This window comes from Oncorhynchus keta, chromosome 35 (genome assembly GCF_023373465.1).
Source record: "Oncorhynchus keta strain PuntledgeMale-10-30-2019 chromosome 35, Oket_V2, whole genome shotgun sequence".
In the NCBI taxonomy this organism is placed as follows: Eukaryota; Metazoa; Chordata; class Actinopteri; order Salmoniformes; family Salmonidae; genus Oncorhynchus; species Oncorhynchus keta.
This window is the reverse complement of record NC_068455.1, coordinates 67,485,863-67,505,235: the sequence shown is the minus strand read 5'-3', so window position 1 is coordinate 67,505,235 and position 19,373 is coordinate 67,485,863. Positions and strand designations below refer to the sequence as shown.

Genomic DNA, 19,373 nt, shown 5'->3' with positions numbered 1-19,373 from the left:
AACAAAAAGCCCTAGAGGTCAGGAGAGTAGGCAATACAGGACCACCTTGATAAATTAAGAGCTCTCTGCCCAGTATGCGTCTAACTGCCACTGAAACCTAAAACCCAGCTGTTACATGGTGGTCTGCTACTCCAAGCCTCTCACTCAAAGTTAACTCCAGTGTTTTACTTCTCTTCTTTACTCTACCACCCAGACAGTTTTACTTCCCTTCTTTACCACTCAGACAGACCTCTCCGCCCGAGGGCCACCTGTAGTCTCACACACACACACACACACACACACACACACACACACACACACACACACACACACACACACACACACACACACACACACACACGAGGGCGTCCAAAATCAACAGCCCGAGACAGAACCAAAGTGCCATCAGTCATTTCTACAAGGACAGACCACCATCCCTACACTACAAACCCTACATTCATTACAGACATCACTCATAATGCTGCCAACGCACACAAAGCCATAATTCATAACACTGACCCTGTATAGCAACAGAGGCTAAATAAATATAATAGGAGACTCAATCATATACAGTGGAGTTGGGTGGGCTGCCACACTATGTAAGCACAGACACAGTTGGCTTAGTCTTAATTTGGCACCCTATTCCCCATATAGTACACTGAGCCGCTCTGGTCAAATCTAGTCTACAGCATATAGAGAATAGGGTACGTGAGAAGACAAAGTGTTTCCTCATATAGTATATTGGCTAGGTCTCTAAATTGTGCACTACATAGGGAACAGGGTACCATTTAGTATTTTGCACTGTCATATACCCTATCACCCAGTAGGTCATGGTGGGAGCAGGCTTCCTCTGGTCGGTCCAGTTCTCAGGTTTACACTGGAACAGAACCCCGTGTTCCTTCACTGGGCCCAGTCTGTCTGTACCCCGCCTACCCTGCTAACAGAGATAAAAACACATTTATATAGACAGAGAAGTCTATGATTTTATACATAAACATTTAAGTCATTTAGACACTTACATTTACATTTAAGTCATTTAGCAGACGCTCTTATCCAGAGCGACTTACAAATTGGTGCATTCACATGACATCCAGCGGAACAGCCACTTTACAATAGTGCATCTAAATATTTTAAGGGGGTGAGAAGGATTACTTTATCCTATCCTAGGTATTCCTTAAAGAGGTGGGGTTTCAGGTGTCTCCGGAAGGTGGTGATTGACTCCGCTGTCCTGGCGTCGTGAGGGAGTTTGTTCCACCATTGGGGGCCAGAGCAGCGAACAGTTTTGACTGGGCTGAGCGGGAACTGTACTTCCTCAGTGGTAGGGAGGCGAGCAGGCCAGAGGTGGATGAACGCAGTGCCCTTGTTTGGGTGTAGGGCCTGATCAGAGCCTGGAGGTACTGAGGTGCCGTTCCCCTCACAGCTCCGTAGGCAAGCACCATGGTCTTGTAGCGGATGCGAGCTTCAACTGGAAGCCAGTGGAGACAGCGGAGGAGCGGGGTGACGTGAGAGAACTTGGGAAGGTTGAACACTACCTTTGTTGTTACAACTCTAGTCTCGCATTGCCATACATCCCAAAAATAATCGTTGTCATACCTCCCTTGAAATTTGTATTGCAAAAACGGTTTGAATTGTTTGCTGGCTCCCAACTGCAAGATGTGTTTTTTTTTTTTGTACAATATATTTATTGGCATTTCTTTTTTTCTTTTTACAATTTAACAAGCATCAAAATATGACACAGATCATGCCCTGTTATTCCTCAACTGCAAGATTTTGATAGGATGTTAGATTTCAAGAACCCTCCCCCACACACCCATAGAAGGGGTGCTGTGTGTTCTGTGCATCACTGTTTTCCGTCGGGGTAGTTGTTCCCTATGCTAGTTTCAAGTGCTATTTTTTAAGTTATCAAGTGTGGCCGACAGTCTGCGATTTATATATATTGAAATTGAGAGTGGATTACGCTGGTAAAGTCAAACGTCCTAGCACCTTCTAAACCGGGATCGAACCAGGGTCTGTAGTGACGTCTCTAGCACTGAGATGCAGTGCCTTAGACCGCAGCGTGCTACAACCGAAAATATCGTAAAGATTGTCCATTATTTTGTTTTTGTAAGAACCAAAAAAACATGCAACGGGAGAACCTACTCAGGTAAGTAAATACAGTTTTTAAATGTTAAAAACAATGTATTATTAGCTAGCTAGCCTGCTATAGTAGGACACTTTGCAGGCTAACTCGACTGAGCTGTCATCTAGCTAACTTTGCACACTGTTTAGCTAAGTTAATCAAATGTCATCAGCTGGCTAAATTCCTATTAGATCCCTATCTTGATTTAATCAGCTGTCAGTAAAGGCTACTGGACAGGGCAGGTCATTTTGTGGGAGGACATTATGAAAATATTCTCCCGTTCCAGTCCCTAGAGAGGACAACTTTGAGGAGAGAGATAATAGCAACATAATATTCAGTGCTGTCTAATTGGAGTATTCTGAAGCCTGTTTCTTTGTGATGTTTTCTGTCCACAGATATGGGAAGCTGTGAAAGCATGTTTGCAGATTAATAGAGGTCCCAATGAATATCCCAAGAGACTAAGGGTATATCCTATATGTTAGCAAATGTTGTATACAAAATACAGTTAAAAATCACACACAATGTATAAACCTATTAGAATTGGAGCAGGGCAATCCTGCTAGAGGTCTGCTGGGTGTGCAGGGTTCTGTTTCAGCCCAGCAATAATACACCTGATTCAACATATCAAATCTAATGAGTTGATAATCAAGTGTGCTATTGCTGGGTTCGAATAGAAGTCTGCTCACCCAGTGGATCAGGGATCAGTGGAGCAAGGTTGGCCAACGCTAGTATAGGGGATGCGCATTACAGGTAGCATTGTATTTTTTTATACATTTCTGACTTACGGCACCTGGTATTCCCATGCGGTCTCCCATCCCAGTATTAACCAGGCCCTGAACAGGTGTGTGCTGCTACTTCTTATCACCCTGCTCGCTTAACCCGCAGCGATCTAATAGGAAGTTAGCTAGCTGATGACATTGAATTAACTTAGTTTAACAGTGTGAAAGGTTAACTCGATAGCAGCTCAGTTGAGTTAGCCTACAGCCGCAACAATGTGTCAGAGGAAACACTGTTCGACTGAGGTCCGGGTTCAGCTTGCAGGCGCCCTGCCCTGTCACAAGGAGTCGCTAGAGAACAATGTACCAAGAAAATCCCCACCGGCGAAACCCTCCCCTGCCCCGGACTGCGCTGGGCCATCCTATGGGGCTCCTGGTCACAGCCGGTTGTGAAACAGCCTGGGATCAAAACCCAGGCTGGAGTGGCGCCTCGGCACTGCAGTCATTCATTCATTCATTTTAGGAATGTTACATGCAAAATGATTGCAGTTGTTCCCATAGATAGACAGCACATGGTATCACTGACCCTGGATAAGCTAGCGACCGGACGAATACAGCTGACCTTTTAGGTCAATAATATGCTGTTTTTATAAAAACAATGTGTAGGCTTTATAATGTTGAGAGAAATCTAACTACCTAGGTAGCTTACAAGGTTAGCTGACTTTATCAAAACAAACCGCATTGTGGCTAGCTATTTATTGTCCCTCATGCTTTCCCTCAGGTCAGCATTGTAGGCCATTTCTCCCCTCTTGCTGCAGCTTTAGCACATCTCGAAATAACAGAGAAAATGTTGTCCCTACGTCACTAATTTGATTGGTTTGACGTGTTGCAAGGCGTCACTGATTTACAACGGGTTCCGACCCCTCTAGATGATTTCTGCCATGGAACATCCCCAGGCTTCCCATTATAGGGAAGCCTAGTTCGCGACGAGGCTATTACAACTCAGACACATTGTTACATATGAGAATGTGTGTGTGAGTGTGAGTGTGAGTGTGAGTGTGAGTGAGTGAGTGAGTGAGTGAGTGAGTGAGTGAGTGAGTGAGAGAGAGAGAGAGAGAGAGAGAGAGAGAGAAAGAAAGAAAGAGTGTGTCTGGGTATGTGCGTGCATGTACACACCCATGTGTGTGTGTGTTTCGTATCTCACCCTGGACGGTAGACTCTGCTGGAACGTGGCCCGTATGGAGAGGCAGCAGTGGTGGAAGTTACGTATGAGCTGAGGGTGGATGGAGCCGCTGAGCTGGGCCAGCTCCCTGTGTGTAGGAGCTATGAAGATGCCCTGTACTGTCTCCATCAGCACATAGTGGAACAGAGTGTTTTCTGCCCCAGATGTCAACCTGGGAACACAGCACAGAGAGAGAGTGGAATGGGATAGAATAGTAGAGAATGGATGGAATAGAAACGAATGGAATAGAATGGATGGAATATAAAATAATGGAATGGTATAGAATGATAGAGACTGGAATAGAATGGGGTGTTAGACAAGGATAAACTAACTTCTAACATTACTGGCCTGTTTCACTCACTTAATGGTGTGGTACATCTCCTCTGTCTCTCTCTCTGTCAGACTCTTCTTCAGGGTGCCCAGGTAGAATGGGTTAGGGTGCTTCATCTTGGGAATCTAGGGGAACAAATAGACAACAAAAGGTCCATTGGTAAATGACAAAAGCCATAGATTCCCACGCATACTGTGCTCACTAAAAACTATATTTTCCCCTAGTTGTGTATGCGTGTCTAACAAATGTAAGGTATCAAAGTCAATACAGCTGATGGAACCTTAGCAAGGGGGAAGGTTATGACGATACCTTGAAAATACTTCCACTGGCTCCACTCCCATCAGATCCACCCGAACCCAACGAGTCTCTCCGCCCGTCCAGCTTCCGGGCTGAGTCCGGGGTGGAGTGTGGACTGAGCCCTGTCTGCCCTCCTACACCCCCCTCCGGCTGTCCCTCGCTCCCACTATCCGACTGACTCCTCTGGGGGCTAGGTCTCCGGGCACCCCCTCCGAAGAGGCTCCTGCCCACTCCCTTCCCCCCTCCCTGGGCGGAGGACGGTGGCTTCACAGCCCCAGCCAGCTTACTGAGGACAGGGGACGATGCAGCCATGGTGTCCAACCTGAGGACCACAATGGAAGTAAGTATTCTGACCACTTTGTCTCATCCTGGAGGATTTTATACCAATGTCGGATCTTAATTTAATCACCCTTTTGCAGTATAACTTCCCTGCAATGCAGGAAATGTAAAACGTTTAGTGTAACAGTGCATTTGGAATGTATTCGGACCCATTCACTTTTTTCACATTTTGTTACGTTACAATCTAAACCCAATACTCGATAATAACAAATCAAAAACACGTTTTTTAAATTTATTTTGCAAAAAAAAATACTGAAATATCACATTTACACAAGTATTCAGACCCCTTACTCAGTACTTTGTTGAAGCACCTATGGCAGCGATTACAGCCTCGAGTCTTCTTGGGTATGACGCTACAAGCTTGGCACACTGTATTTGGGGAGTTTCTCCCATTCCTCTCTGCAGATCCTCTCAAGGTTGGATGGGAAGCGTTGCTGCCACTCCTGCGTTGTCTTGGCTGTGTGCTTAGGGCCGTTGTCCTGTTGGAAGGTGAACCGTCGCCCCAGTTTGAGGTCCTGAGCACTCCGGAGCAGGGTTTCATTAATCTCTCTGTAATTTCCTCGGTTCATCTTTCCCTCGATCCTGACCAGTCTGCCAGTACCTGCCGCTGAAAAACATCCCCACAGCATGATGCTGCCACCACAATGCTTCACCATAGGGATAGTATTGGCCAGGTGATGAGCGGTGCCTGTTTTCCTCCAGACGTGACACAATTCTGGCCAAATAGTTCAATCTTGGTTTCATCAGACTAGATAATCTTTTTTCTCATGGTCAGAGTCCTTTAGGTGCCTTCTGGCAAACTCCAAGTGGAGTGGCTACTGTCTGGCCACTACTATTAAGGCCTGATTAGTGGAGTACTGCAGAGATGGTTGTCCTTCTAGAAGGTTCTCCCATCTCCTCAGAGGAACTCTGGAGCTCTGTTAGAGTGACCATCGGGTTCTTGGTCACCTCCCTGACCAAGGCCATTCTCCCCCGATAGCTCAATTTCTTGGTGGTTCCAAACTTAATCCATTTAAGAATGATGGAGGCCACTGTGTCTTTTGGTACCCTTCCCCAGATCTGCGCCTCAACACAATCCTGTCTTGGAGCTCTACGGAAAATTCCTTCGACCTCATGGCTTGGTTTGGCTCTGACATGCACTGTCAACTGTGGGTTTACCACAGGTGGACTCCAATCAAGTTGTACAAACATCTCATGGATGATCAAAGGAAACAGGATGCACCTGTGCTCAATTTTGAGTCTCATAGCAAAGGGTCTGAATAGCTATGTAAATAAGGTATCTGTTTTTTATGTTTAATACATTTGCAAAATGTCTAAAAACAAGTTTTTGCTTTGTCATTATGGGGTATTGTTTGTAGATTGATGAGGGGGAAAAAGTATTTAATCAATTTTAGAATAAGGCTTTAATGTAACTAAGTGGAAAAAGTGAAGGGGTCTGAATACTTCCCGAAAGCACTGTATTCAAGGTTTAAAAAGGCTTCTGAAGTTTCCACTTTGAAATTTCAGACTTGATTTTCCTTTACGAAAAAGGTATCAACCCCTACAAAAATGTACATTAATTAGAATTCACATTTCCTGTTGCTGCAAACTTATTTTCCAGGTGTAGCAAACTGGCTCAAATGAAGATCCTAAATGTGTATGTGTGTTTTACTACTAAACTAAGGTTAATTTGTTGTAAAGTATTTAACTTAACTACTAAACTAAAACTAACCTGTCCCGGGCAGAGGAGGGGAGGAACCAGTCAGCACAAGAGAGGCAGGGTGCGGGCGGGGCGGCCAGGCGTTCCTCCATCCCTACGTCCAGCCCTTCCAGCTGCAGGAGGGTGGCCTTGACCTGGTCCACGTACACACAGTCAGGTCCCGGGGCCCCCAGGGCAGGGGACGCACAGCCCCCTGCCTCCAGGAGGACGCACTGCATGAAATGCCTCTGGGGGAGAAGGAGAGAGAATGTGTGGGTTCACAGAAGTGTCTGGGAGGAAAAGGGTCAACTCACTAGATGGAAAAGGTTGATAGGTGTCTAAGTTGATAATGGCAGCCATCTTGGTCAGGGATCAAGTCTAACTGGATTAAGATGCATTTCTTCTTTTTAGTAATGCAGAAGAAAATAATGTGTTTCTAGAATAAAAGCTTTCCAGACCAAGATGGCCATCCTTTAGTGTTCTATTTAATACTACGATCTTACCAGTCCCACTATGAGCAGGAAGTAGCGTCCCTGTGGCTGGCAGTAGCCGGGCCTGGTACAGTGGTTGTTATTGGTCTGTGTCTGGGGGTTCTGGGTGCGATGTTGTGGGAACACCTCTCTCCAGATGACCAGCTGGCCCACACGCTGCTCTGCTGCCAGGGGGAGGAGACAGTAGTGCTGGCAGTACAGACAAACATCCAGCAGGTCCTCCTTGGGGAGGTGGTTGGCTATCAGGTAGCCCTGTAGAGAGACAGAGAACACACACCCACAAACACACACACGTAGACAAACAGAACACACACACAGGAACAAAAGAACGCACACAAACACAGATCACACAATAAATATAAAACAGTGTTCATATTTTTAGTAACACAGGTTGCCTGATCTTATTAAAGAGCCACACCTTCTCTACACTTAAGGTGATGGTGATGGAGACTGGAGTCTACTGAACGACCTACATCTTCTACACATCATTCATATGCAAGCATTAGTTGTTAGGCTGATGGTGTGACATCCAGGGAATGAAGTAGTACAGTGTGTTATCCTGGGTGATATTATGCTGGTCCTTCTGTAGCTCAGTTGGTAGAGCATGGCGCTTGTAATGCCAGGGTAGTGGGTTCAATCCCCGGGACCACCCATACGTAGAATGTATGCACACATGACTGTAAGTCGCTTTGGATAAAAGCGTCTGCTAAATGGCATATATATTATTATTATATTATTATATTATTATATTATGCTATCTATATAATCACATTTAACTGGCTCTTTCTTCCTATCCATCCAAGGGTGTCTGTGAGGTGTTGGGCTTCACCGTGGGCCCAGGTGTCAAGTGTGTGTGGAAAGGACAGCGATCCAGCAGACAGGTGTCAGGTGTGTGTGTGTGTGTGTGTGTCACCCACCTTGTAGAACAGACAGGAGCCCAGCGTCACGTAGAGACGCCTCATGCCATAGAAGTCTTCTGACTGAGAGAGAGAACTATCTTCATTATCAGTTTCAGAAGGTCAGACATGAATGATTAAGTAGCCTGCTGCTCTCTCTCTTTCACTCACTCACTGGCTCATTAAATATCCACAGGCAGGTCTAGAAATAGACTCACCTTCTCCTCTCACTACTAGGCCCAACAGAGGGAAGGAGACAGCTGGTGGCTCTGTTTAATGAAATGGCACCCTACTCCCTATAAAGTGCACTGATTTGACCAGAGTCCTATGTAACGATTTGACTTACCATTTCTCCAAAATCTGACGATTCAAAGTCTGAGAGAACAGTGTCAACCTCCATCTGTGAATAGACAGACGATCAATAGAATTCTGACATACAATTGTAATTTTACAGCACAGATGTAGTGACTTATTTCTGCATTAACAATGGCTGCAGAGTCAACCATGCTCTGGAGCATCTCGCATTGGAAAAAAGTCTGAGCAGAAAACTGGTTGGCAGGATCCCTTGTAAATTTTACCGCCAGACAGCAGAGGGCAGCAAAGACGAGACATAATAAATCAATAAAGACATCCAAGATCATGGATGGGCAACTCCAGTCCTCAGGGCCTGATTGGTGTCACACTTTTGCCCCAGTCCCAGCTAACACACCTGACTCCAATAATCAACTGCTCATGATCTTCAGATTAGAATGCAATTAGTTTAATCAGCTGTGTTTTGCTAGGGATGGGGGGGAAAGAGTGACACCACTCCAGCCCCAGAGGACTGTAGTTGCCCATCCCTGATCAAGATTGCAAAAAAAGCCCAGTCATATTATAGCAAGAGCAAATTCCTAAACTTATCACTGACATGCGAGTCTAAAACACTTTTCATAGGACAAGAAAGGTAGTTAAAGCATGAGAAAGCACAAACACCAAATGGTGAAGACAAAAATGAACAGGAAGTGCTTCATCACATCCATGGCCCAAAGCTGTGGCCCATGCAGACCTTTATCTCAGGAGGCAGGGTGAGCCATCGGACCGCCGGCAGTCCGTCCAGGAAGAGAGTCTCCGAGACATCAGGGGGCGTGGCCACGGAGCTGCCACTCAACCTGGAGGGGTGGATCAGCTGCTGGAAGAACAGGCAGAAGAAATGGTCCAGTCTGGGGGCATGGTCCACCTGGCAAAATGCACTGAGGAGGAGAGGATGAAAAGATGGAGGGAGAGATGGAGGATGGGAAGAGGTGGAGGGAAAAAAAACTATTTAGGTTTGATGTAATATAACAGCATCAAATGGGAAGCCAGAAAGACTGGAACTGCTTGAACCGGGAAATCAAACCAGCGTCCGAAATGGCACCCTATTCCCTACATAGTGCACTACTTTTGGTCAAATTTAGGATGCATCCCTAGTCAATGACCAGGACTGGAGACCGTCAACAGACCTGCCCAGAGAGCCATACATCACGTTGAGAGTCCTGACCACACCTCCCACTACCGTCTGCAGAGAGAGCAGAGGAACCCTGAAGAAAACAAGAGAACATAACACACAGTCAACGAGGAGGAGGAGATCAAACATATTATTAGGGCACATGGTCAAGAAAAGCTATAACATTTAGCTGACATGTGATTGAGTGAGACGGTGTATTGAATATGGAAGTATGTATTTGATGCTATGATTGACTTCGGATGACTTTGATGTGTTGATACCACAGGAGGTTGGTGGCACCTTAATTGGGGAGGACGGGCTCTTGGTAATGGCTGGAGCCGAATAAGTGGAATGGTTTCAAATACATCAAACACATGGTTTCCATGGTTTCCATGTGTTTGATGCCATTCCATTTACTCCATTCCAGACATTATTATGAGCCATCCTCCCCTCTGCAGCCTCCACTGGTCGGTACCTCTCAGCAGGCAGGCCGATCACCAGCAGGTTGTTGCTCTCCTTCCAGTAGCCCACATGGACCAGCTGTTTACGGAGCAGGAGAGACGAGCTGATGAGAGGGGGATGGAGGGGAGGAGGAGAAAGAAAAAGAGAAGACGGGTAGAGTGCAGACAAAAAAAAGAGGGGGAACAAGACAGAAGAGGAGAGGAGGGGGAGGAGAAGGCAGAAGGTTAGAGCACAGAAAAGAAAGAGGGGAGAGGAGGAGAGGAAAGCGAGAGGAAGAACCAGTGCAGGAGAAAAGATAGAGAAGAAATATAACCATGGCAGGAATTTCCATTTTTAGTAGTTCGTATATTTAATTGGGGCTTTGTATATTCACTACCTCTGTGGCAGTCTTACCTGACTAACCTAACCCTCTATTTGCTGTTCCCAATAAACTTCTTCAGTATTTCTGGAGGCCACGGCAAACAGGAAGTGGACATTTTCTTATTTCCTTGGAATTCTTACTGAGTTCCCACAATATGTATATGATTGTACAGACTTTGTTTACCTGACGATCTGTCCCCCGGTGACATTCTCCAGCATGTCACACAAAGTGAGGAAGATCCCTCGGACTCCCTTCAGCTGGCTGGACGCCTCAGAAACAGGGTACTGGTACAGGATCTCTTGCTGAGAAAGTACACAGACAGACATTCTGTTAGAGAAGACAGAGCACGGGGCAGGCTCCCCTGTATTGTCTGAGCCGACTACTTCAGGAGAGGGCCGGGGGGAGTTTGGGTCGACAACTTTGGACATTGGCTGAGGGGAGGGGGGGTAAATGAGGAGTAGGGCCTCATAGCCCTGGAAACAAGGACAAAAGCTGGGAGAATCCTTAAAATGCCAGACATTCACCTCTGGGTCAACAACACCAACACTTGTACCACAGACAAAGTTATATTCAGGCAAGTTAGTTTGCTAACTCCTCCATCTTTCTTTGTAGTATACACCTCAGGCACTGAAACTATGATTGGTTTCCTAGTAATAAACATTTCTATCCAGCACAGTCTTCAAGATGCATCTTAATGTTCTGACCTAACAATCAGCTTCCACCATATTGCTTTCACCTGTCAAGTCCTCCTTTTTCCATCAAAATAAATATAAAAACACTCACACTGTGTGTGTACCCACAGAAACACAGATTTCAAAATGCACACACACAGGCTACACACAACAACTTCTGTCATTTCTCCTACTCTATAATCGGCGGACAAGCTGATGTGTTTTCGAATTCCAAGTTCTGAGAGAGAGAGAGTACTGGTGTAGAGAGAGAGAGAGAGTACTGGTGTAGAGAGAGAGAGAGAGTACTGGTGTAGAGAGAGAGAGAGAGACTGTACTGGTGTGAGAGAGAGAGAGAGTACTGGTGTAGAGAGAGAGAGAGAGAGAGAGTACTGGTGTAGAGAGAGAGAGAGAGAGAGAGTACTGGTGTAGAGAGAGAGAGAGAGAGTACTGGTGTAGAGAGAGAGAGAGAGAGTACTGGTGTAGAGAGAGAGAGAGAGAGTACTGGTGTAGAGAGAGAGAGAGAGAGTACTGGTGTAGAGAGAGAGAGAGTACTGGTGTAGAGAGAGAGAGAGAGTACTGGTGTAGAGAGAGAGAGAGAGAGTACTGGTGTAGAGAGAGAGAGAGAGAGAGAGTACTGGTGTAGAGAGAGAGAGAGACTGGTGTAGAGAGAGAGAGAGTACTGGTGTAGAGAGAGAGAGTACTGGTGTAGAGAGAGAGAGAGAGAGTACTGGTGTAGAGAGAGAGAGAGAGAGAGTACTGGTGTAGAGAGAGAGAGAGAGTACTGGTGTAGAGAGAGAGAGTACTGAGAGAGTACTGGTGTAGAGAGAGAGAGAGAGAGAGTACTGGTGTAGAGAGAGAGAGAGAGAGTACTGGTGTAGAGAGAGAGAGAGACTGAGAGTACTGGTGTAGAGAGAGAGAGAGAGAGAGTACTGGTGTAGAGAGAGAGAGAGAGTACTGGTGTAGAGAGAGAGAGAGAGAGTACTGGTGTAGAGAGAGAGAGAGAGAGTACTGGTGTAGAGAGAGAGAGAGAGAGTACTGGTGTAGAGAGAGAGAGAGAGAGTACTGGTGTAGAGAGAGAGAGAGAGTACTGGTGTAGAGAGAGAGAGAGAGAGTACTGGTGTAGAGAGAGAGAGAGAGAGTACTGGTGTAGAGAGAGAGAGAGAGAGAGAGAGTACTGGTGTAGAGAGAGAGAGAGAGAGTACTGGTGTAGAGAGAGAGAGAGAGTACTGGTGTAGAGAGAGAGAGAGAGAGAGAGTACTGGTGTAGAGAGAGAGAGAGAGAGAGTACTGGTGTAGAGAGAGAGAGAGAGAGTACTGGTGTAGAGAGAGAGAGAGAGAGAGAGTACTGTGAGTACTGAGAGAGAGAGAGAGAGTACTGGTGAGAGAGAGAGAGAGAGAGAGAGTACTGGTGTAGAGAGAGAGAGAGAGAGAGAGTACTGGTGTAGAGAGAGAGAGAGAGACTGGTGTAGAGAGAGAGAGAGTACTGGTGTAGAGAGAGAGAGAGAGTACTGGTGTAGAGAGAGAGAGAGAGAGAGAGAGAGAGTACTGGTGTAGAGAGAGAGAGAGAGAGTACTGGTGTAGAGAGAGAGAGAGAGAGTACTGGTGTAGAGAGAGAGAGAGAGAGTACTGGAGTAGAGAGAGAGAGTACTGGTGTAGAGAGAGAGAGAGTACTGGTGTAGAGAGAGAGAGAGAGAGTACTGGTGTAGAGAGAGAGAGAGAGTACTGGTGTAGAGAGAGAGAGAGAGAGAGTACTGGTGTACTGGTGTAGAGAGAGAGAGAGAGAGTACTGGTGTAGAGAGAGAGAGAGAGAGTACTGGTGTAGAGAGAGAGAGAGAGTACTGGTGTAGAGAGAGAGAGAGAGAGAGTACTGGTGTAGAGAGAGAGAGTACTGGTGTAGAGAGAGAGAGAGAGTACTGGTGTAGAGAGAGAGAGAGAGAGTACTGGTGTAGAGAGAGAGAGAGAGAGAGAGAGAGAGAGTACTGGTGTAGAGAGAGAGAGAGAGGTGTAGAGAGAGAGAGAGAGAGAGTACTGGTGTAGAGAGAGAGAGAGAGTACTGGTGTAGAGAGAGAGAGAGAGAGTACTGGTGTAGAGAGAGAGAGAGAGAGTACTGGTGTAGAGAGAGAGAGAGAGTACTGGTGTAGAGAGAGAGAGAGAGTACTGGTGTAGAGAGAGAGAGAGAGAGTACTGGTGTAGAGAGAGAGAGAGTACTGGTACTGGTGTAGAGAGAGAGAGAGAGTACTGGTGTAGAGAGAGAGAGAGAGTAGAGAGAGACTGGTGAGAGAGAGAGAGAGAGTACTGGTGTAGAGAGAGAGAGAGAGTACTGGTGTAGAGAGAGAGAGAGAGAGAGTACTGGTGTAGAGAGAGAGAGAGAGAGTAGAGTACTGGTGTAGAGAGAGAGAGAGAGTACTGGTGTAGAGACTGGTGTAGAGAGAGAGAGAGAGAGAGAGAGAGTACTGGTGTAGAGAGAGAGAGAGAGAGTACTGGTGTAGAGAGAGAGAGAGAGTACTGGTGTAGAGAGAGAGAGAGAGAGTACTGGTGTAGAGAGAGAGAGAGAGAGAGTACTGGTGTAGAGAGAGAGAGAGAGAGAGAGTACTGGTGTAGAGAGAGAGAGAGAGAGAGTACTGGTGTAGAGAGAGAGAGAGAGAGTACTGGTGTAGAGAGAGAGAGAGAGTACTGGTGTAGAGAGAGAGAGAGAGAGAGAGAGAGAGTACTGGTGTAGAGAGAGAGAGAGAGAGTACTGGTGTAGAGAGAGAGAGAGAGAGAGTACTGGTGTAGAGAGAGAGAGAGAGAGAGAGTACTGGTGTAGAGAGAGAGAGAGAGTACTGGTGAGAGAGAGAGAGAGAGAGAGTACTGGTGTAGAGAGAGAGAGAGAGAGAGTACTGGTGTAGAGAGAGAGAGAGAGTACTGAGAGAGAGAGAGAGAGTACTGGTGTAGAGAGAGAGAGAGAGAGACTGGTGTAGAGAGAGAGAGAGAGTACTGGTGTAGAGAGAGAGAGAGAGTACTGGTGTAGAGAGAGTAGAGAGTACTGGTGTAGAGAGAGAGAGAGAGAGTACTGGTGTAGAGAGAGAGAGAGAGAGTACTGGTGTAGAGAGAGAGAGAGAGTACTGGTGTAGAGAGAGAGAGAGAGAGTACTGGTGTAGAGAGAGAGACTGGTGTAGAGAGAGAGTACTGGTGTAGAGAGAGAGAGAGAGAGTACTGGTGTAGAGAGAGAGAGAGAGTACTGGTGTAGAGAGAGAGAGAGAGAGTACTGGTGTAGAGAGAGAGAGAGAGAGAGAGTACTGGTGTAGAGAGAGAGAGAGAGAGAGAGTACTGGTGTAGAGAGAGAGAGAGAGAGTACTGGTGGAGACTGTGTAGAGAGAGAGAGAGAGAGTACTGGTGTAGAGAGAGAGAGAGAGAGAGTACTGGTGTAGAGAGAGAGAGAGAGAGAGTACTGGTGTAGAGAGAGAGAGAGAGAGAGAGTACTGGTGTAGAGAGAGAGAGAGAGAGAGTACTGGTGTAGAGAGAGAGAGAGAGAGAGAGTACTGGTGAGAGAGAGAGAGAGAGAGAGAGAGACTGGTGTAGAGAGTACTGGTGTAGAGAGAGAGAGAGAGAGTACTGGTGTAGAGAGAGAGAGAGAGAGTACTGGTGTAGAGAGAGAGAGAGAGAGTACTGGTGTAGAGAGAGAGAGAGAGAGAGTACTGGTGTAGAGAGAGAGAGAGAGAGTACTGGTGTAGAGAGAGAGAGAGAGAGAGAGAGAGAGAGTACTGGTGTAGAGAGAGAGAGAGAGTACTGGTGTAGAGAGAGAGAGAGAGAGTACTGGTGTAGAGAGAGAGAGAGAGTACTGGTGTAGAGAGAGAGAGTAGAGAGAGAGAGAGAGTACTGGTGTAGAGAGAGAGAGAGAGAGAGTACTGTAGGTGTAGAGAGAGAGAGAGAGTACTGGTGTAGAGAGAGAGAGAGAGAGAGTACTGAGAGAGAGAGAGAGAGAGTACTGGTGTAGAGAGAGAGAGAGAGTACTGGTGTAGAGAGAGAGAGAGAGAGAGTACTGGTGGAGAGAGAGAGAGAGAGTACTGGTGTAGAGAGAGAGAGAGAGAGTACTGGTGTAGAGAGAGAGAGAGAGTACTGGTGTAGAGAGAGAGAGAGTACTGGTGTAGAGAGAGAGAGAGAGAGTACTGGTGTAGAGAGAGAGAGAGAGAACTGGTGTAGAGAGAGAGAGAGAGAGAGGGTGTAGAGAGAGAGAGAGAGAGTACGGGTGTAGAGAGAGAGAGAGAGAGTACTGGTGTAGAGAGAGAGAGAGAGAGAGTACTGGTGTAGAGAGAGAGAGAGAGAGTACTGGTGTAGAGAGAGAGAGAGAGTACTGGTGTAGAGAGAGAGAGAGAGTACTGGTGTAGAGAGAGAGAGAGAGAGTACTGGTGTAGAGAGAGAGAGAGAGAGTACTGGTGTAGAGAGAGAGAGAGAGAGAGTACTGGTGTAGAGAGAGAGAGAGAGTACTGGTGTAGAGAGAGAGAGAGAGAGTACTGGTGTAGAGAGAGAGAGAGAGAGAGAGTACTGGTGTGGAGAGAGAGAGAGAGAGCGTACTGGTGTAGAGAGAGAGAGAGAGAGAGTACTGGTGTAGAGAGAGAGAGAGAGAGTAATGGTGTAGAGAGAGAGAGAGAGAGTACTGGTGTAGAGAGAGAGAGAGAGAGTACTGGTGTAGAGAGAGAGAGAGAGAGAGTACTGGTGTAGAGAGAGAGAGAGAGAGAGTACTGGTGTAGAGAGAGAGAGAGAGAGTACTGGTGTAGAGAGAGAGAGAGAGACTGGTGTAGAGAGAGAGAGAGAGAGTACTGGTGTAGAGAGAGAGAGAGAGAGTACTGGTGTAGAGAGAGAGAGAGAGTACTGGTGTAGAGAGAGAGAGAGAGAGAGAGAGAGAGTACTGGTGTAGAGAGAGAGAGAGAGACTGGTGTAGAGAGAGAGAGAGAGAGAGAGTACTGGTGTAGAGAGAGAGAGAGAGAGTACTGGTGTAGAGAGAGAGTACTGGTGTAGAGAGAGAGAGAGAGAGTACTGGTGTAGAGGTGTAGAGAGAGAGAGAGAGAGAGAGTACTGGTGTAGAGAGAGAGAGAGAGAGTACTGGTGTAGAGAGAGAGAGAGACTGGTGTAGAGAGAGAGAGAGTACTGGTGTAGAGAGGTGAGAGAGAGAGTACTGGTGTAGAGAGAGAGAGTACTGGTGTAGAGAGAGAGGTGTAGAGAGAGAGAGTACTGGTGTAGAGAGAGAGAGAGAGTACTGGTGTAGAGAGAGAGAGAGAGAGTACTGGTGTAGAGAGAGAGAGAGAGTACTGGTGTAGAGAGAGAGAGAGAGAGTACTGGTGTAGAGAGAGAGAGAGAGAGTACTGGTGTAGAGAGAGAGAGAGAGTACTGGTGTAGAGAGAGAGAGAGAGAGTACTGGTGTAGAGAGAGAGAGAGAGAGAGTACTGGTGTAGAGAGAGAGAGAGAGAGAGTACTGGTGTAGAGAGAGAGAGAGAGAGTACTGGTGTAGAGAGAGAGAGAGAGAGTACTGGTGTAGAGAGAGAGACTGGTGTAGAGAGAGAGAGTACTGGTGTAGAGAGACTGGTGTAGAGAGAGTACTGGTGTAGAGAGAGAGAGAGAGTACTGGTGTAGAGAGAGAGAGAGAGTACTGGTGTAGAGAGAGAGAGAGAGTATTGGTGTAGAGAGAGAGAGAGAGTATTGGTGTAGAGAGAGAGAGAGAGAGTGGTGGTAGAGAGAGAGAGAGAGTACTGGTGTAGAGAGAGAGAGAGAGAGAGTACTGGTGTAGAGAGACTGAGTGTAGAGAGAGTACTGGTGTAGAGAGAGAGAGAGAGAGTACTGGTGTAGAGAGAGAGAGAGAGTACTGGTGTAGAGAGAGAGAGAGAGTACTGGTGTAGAGAGAGTACTGAGAGAGGTGTAGAGAGAGAGAGTACTGGTGTAGAGAGAGTACTGGTGTAGAGAGAGAGAGAGAGAGAGAGAGTACTGGTGTAGAGAGAGAGAGAGAGTACTGGTGTAGAGAGAGAGAGAGAGAGAGTACTGGTGTAGAGAGAGACTGGTGTAGAGAGAGAGTACTGGTGTAGAGAGAGAGAGAGAGTACTGGTGTAGAGAGAGAGAGAGAGAGTACTGGTGTAGAGAGAGAGAGAGAGTACTGGTGTAGAGAGAGAGAGAGAGAGAGAGTACTGGTGTAGAGAGAGAGAGTACTGGTGTAGAGAGAGAGAGAGAGTACTGGTGTAGAGAGAGAGAGAGAGTACTGGTGTAGAGAGAGAGACTGGTGTAGAGAGAGAGAGTACTGGTGTAGAGAGAGAGAGAGAGTACTGGTGTAGAGAGAGAGAGTACTGGTGTAGAGAGAGAGAGAGAGTACTGGTGTAGAGAGACTGGTGTAGAGAGAGTACTGGTGTAGAGAGAGTACTGGTGTAGAGAGAGAGAGAGAGTACTGGTGTAGAGAGAGAGAGAGAGTACTGGTGTAGAGAGAGAGAGAGAGAGTACTGGTGTAGAGAGAGAGACTGGTGTAGAGAGACTGGTGTAGAGAGAGAGAGAGAGTACTGGTGTAGAGAGAGAGAGAGTACTGGTGTAGAGAGAGAGAGTACTGGTGTAGAGAGAGAGTACTGGTGTAGAGAGACTGGTGTAGAGAGAGAGAGAGTAGAGAGAGAGAGAGTACTGGTGTAGAGAGAGAGAGAGTACTGGTGTAGAGAGAGTACTGGTGTAGAGAGAGAGAGTACTGGTGTAGAGAGAGAGAGAGTACTGGTGTAGAGAGAGAGTACTGGTGTAGAGAGAGAGAGTACTGGTGTAGAGAGAGAGAGTACTGGTGTAGAGAGAGAGAGAGAGTACTGGTGTAGAGAGAGAGAGTACTGGTGTAGAGAGAGAGTACTGGTGTAGAGAGAGAGAGAGAGTACTGGTGTAGAGAGAGAGAGAGTACTGGTGTAGAGAGTACTGGTGTAGAGAGAGAGAGTACTGGTGTAGAGAGAGAGTACTGGTGTAGAGAGAGAGAGAGTACTGGTGTAGAGAGAGAGAGTACTGGTGTAGAGAGAGTACTGGTGTAGAGAGAGAGAGAGAGTACTGGTGTAGAGAGAGAGAGAGTACTGGTGTAGAGAGAGAGAGAGAGTACTGGTGTAGAGAGAGAGAGAGAGTACTGGTGTAGAGAGAGAGAGAGAGTACTGGTGTAGAGAGAGAGAGTACTGGTGTAGAGAGAGAGAGAGTACTGGTGTAGAGAGAGAGAGACTGGTGTAGAGAGAGAGAGAGTACTGGTGTAGAGAGAGAGAGGTGTAGAGAGAGAGAGAGAGAGTACTGGTGTAGAGAGAGAGAGTACTGGTGTAGAGAGAGAGAGAGTACTGGTGTAGAGAGAGTACTGGTGTGAGAGAGAGAGAGAGAGAGAGTACTGGTGTAGAGAGAGAGAGAGAGTACTGGTGTAGAGAGAGAGAGAGAGACTGGTGTAGAGAGAGAGTACTGGTGTAGAGAGAGAGAGAGAGTACTGGTGTAGAGAGAGAGAGAGAGAGAGAGAGAGTACTGGTGTAGAGAGAGAGAGAGAGAGTACTGGTGTAGAGAGAGAGAGAGAGTACTGGTGTAGAGAGAGAGAGAGAGAGTACTGGTGTAGAGAGAGAGAGAGAGAGAGAGGTGTAGAGAGAGAGACTGGTGTAGAGAGAGAGACTGGTGTAGAGAGAGAGAGAGTACTGGTGTAGAGAGAGAGAGAGAGAGAGAGTACTGGTGTAGAGAGAGAGAGAGAGTACTGGTGTAGAGAGAGAGAGAGAGTACTGGTGTAGAGAGAGAGAGAGAGTACTGGTGTAGAGAGAGAGAGAATTAATCCCATGAAGAGTTGACATTCTATATAACTGGCACTAATACATAGTGTAACAATCATCCATTTATGTGTTGTTGTTGATTTACTAGCCATTCTGTTTTATTTAATTAAATGTAATAAACCGAAGATTCCACCATACAACAACAGTAGTGTTGTACCTGTATACATGATTACACAGTATGTACAGTTGAAATCGGAAGTTTACATACATTTAAGTTGGAGTCATTAAAACTTGTTTTTCAACCATGCCACAAATTTCTTGTTAACAAACTATAGTTTTGGCAAGTCAGTTAGGACAGGATATGCATCTGTATTCCCAAACTGCTCGTCCACACAACAACATACACGTTGTCTGTGGATGTAAGGCCAGTTGTACGTACAGCCAAATTCTCTAAAACAAGTTTGGAGTCGGCTTAACATTCAATTATTTGGCAACAGCTCTGGTGGACATTCCTGCAGTCAGCATGCCAATTGCACGCTCCCTCAAAACTTGAGACATCAAGTTTCCACCAGAATTTGCAAAGAAATTCATTAAAAATCCTACAATGTGATTTTCTGGATTTTTTCCCTCATTTTGTC

The 19,373-nt window shown here is 46.5% G+C and overlaps 1 protein-coding gene across 4 annotated transcripts in view; it reads right to left on the bottom strand.

Moving 5' to 3' along the window:
- The window catches only part of intu (inturned planar cell polarity protein), a 45,925-nt gene that overhangs the window by 1,854 nt on the left and 24,698 nt on the right, over positions 1-19,373 (bottom strand). For 2 of the 4 annotated variants that reach the window (XM_052497362.1, XM_052497360.1), the window contains exons 5-16: positions 10,537-10,655; positions 10,006-10,095; positions 9,547-9,624; positions 9,114-9,297; positions 8,415-8,468; positions 8,090-8,152; positions 7,185-7,424; positions 6,715-6,929; positions 4,677-4,986; positions 4,398-4,492; positions 4,019-4,208; positions 792-916 (exon numbers count right to left, since the gene is read on the bottom strand). In XM_052497362.1, coding sequence (XP_052353322.1) covers positions 792-916; positions 4,019-4,208; positions 4,398-4,492; positions 4,677-4,986; positions 6,715-6,929; positions 7,185-7,424; positions 8,090-8,152; positions 8,415-8,468; positions 9,114-9,297; positions 9,547-9,624; positions 10,006-10,095; positions 10,537-10,655 — 1,763 coding nt within the window. The remainder of the gene's footprint in view (positions 1-791; positions 917-4,018; positions 4,209-4,397; positions 4,493-4,676; positions 4,987-6,714; positions 6,930-7,184; positions 7,425-8,089; positions 8,153-8,414; positions 8,469-9,113; positions 9,298-9,546; positions 9,625-10,005; positions 10,096-10,536; positions 10,656-19,373) is intronic. The other 2 variants (XM_052497363.1, XM_052497361.1) reach the window with 1 other exon arrangement.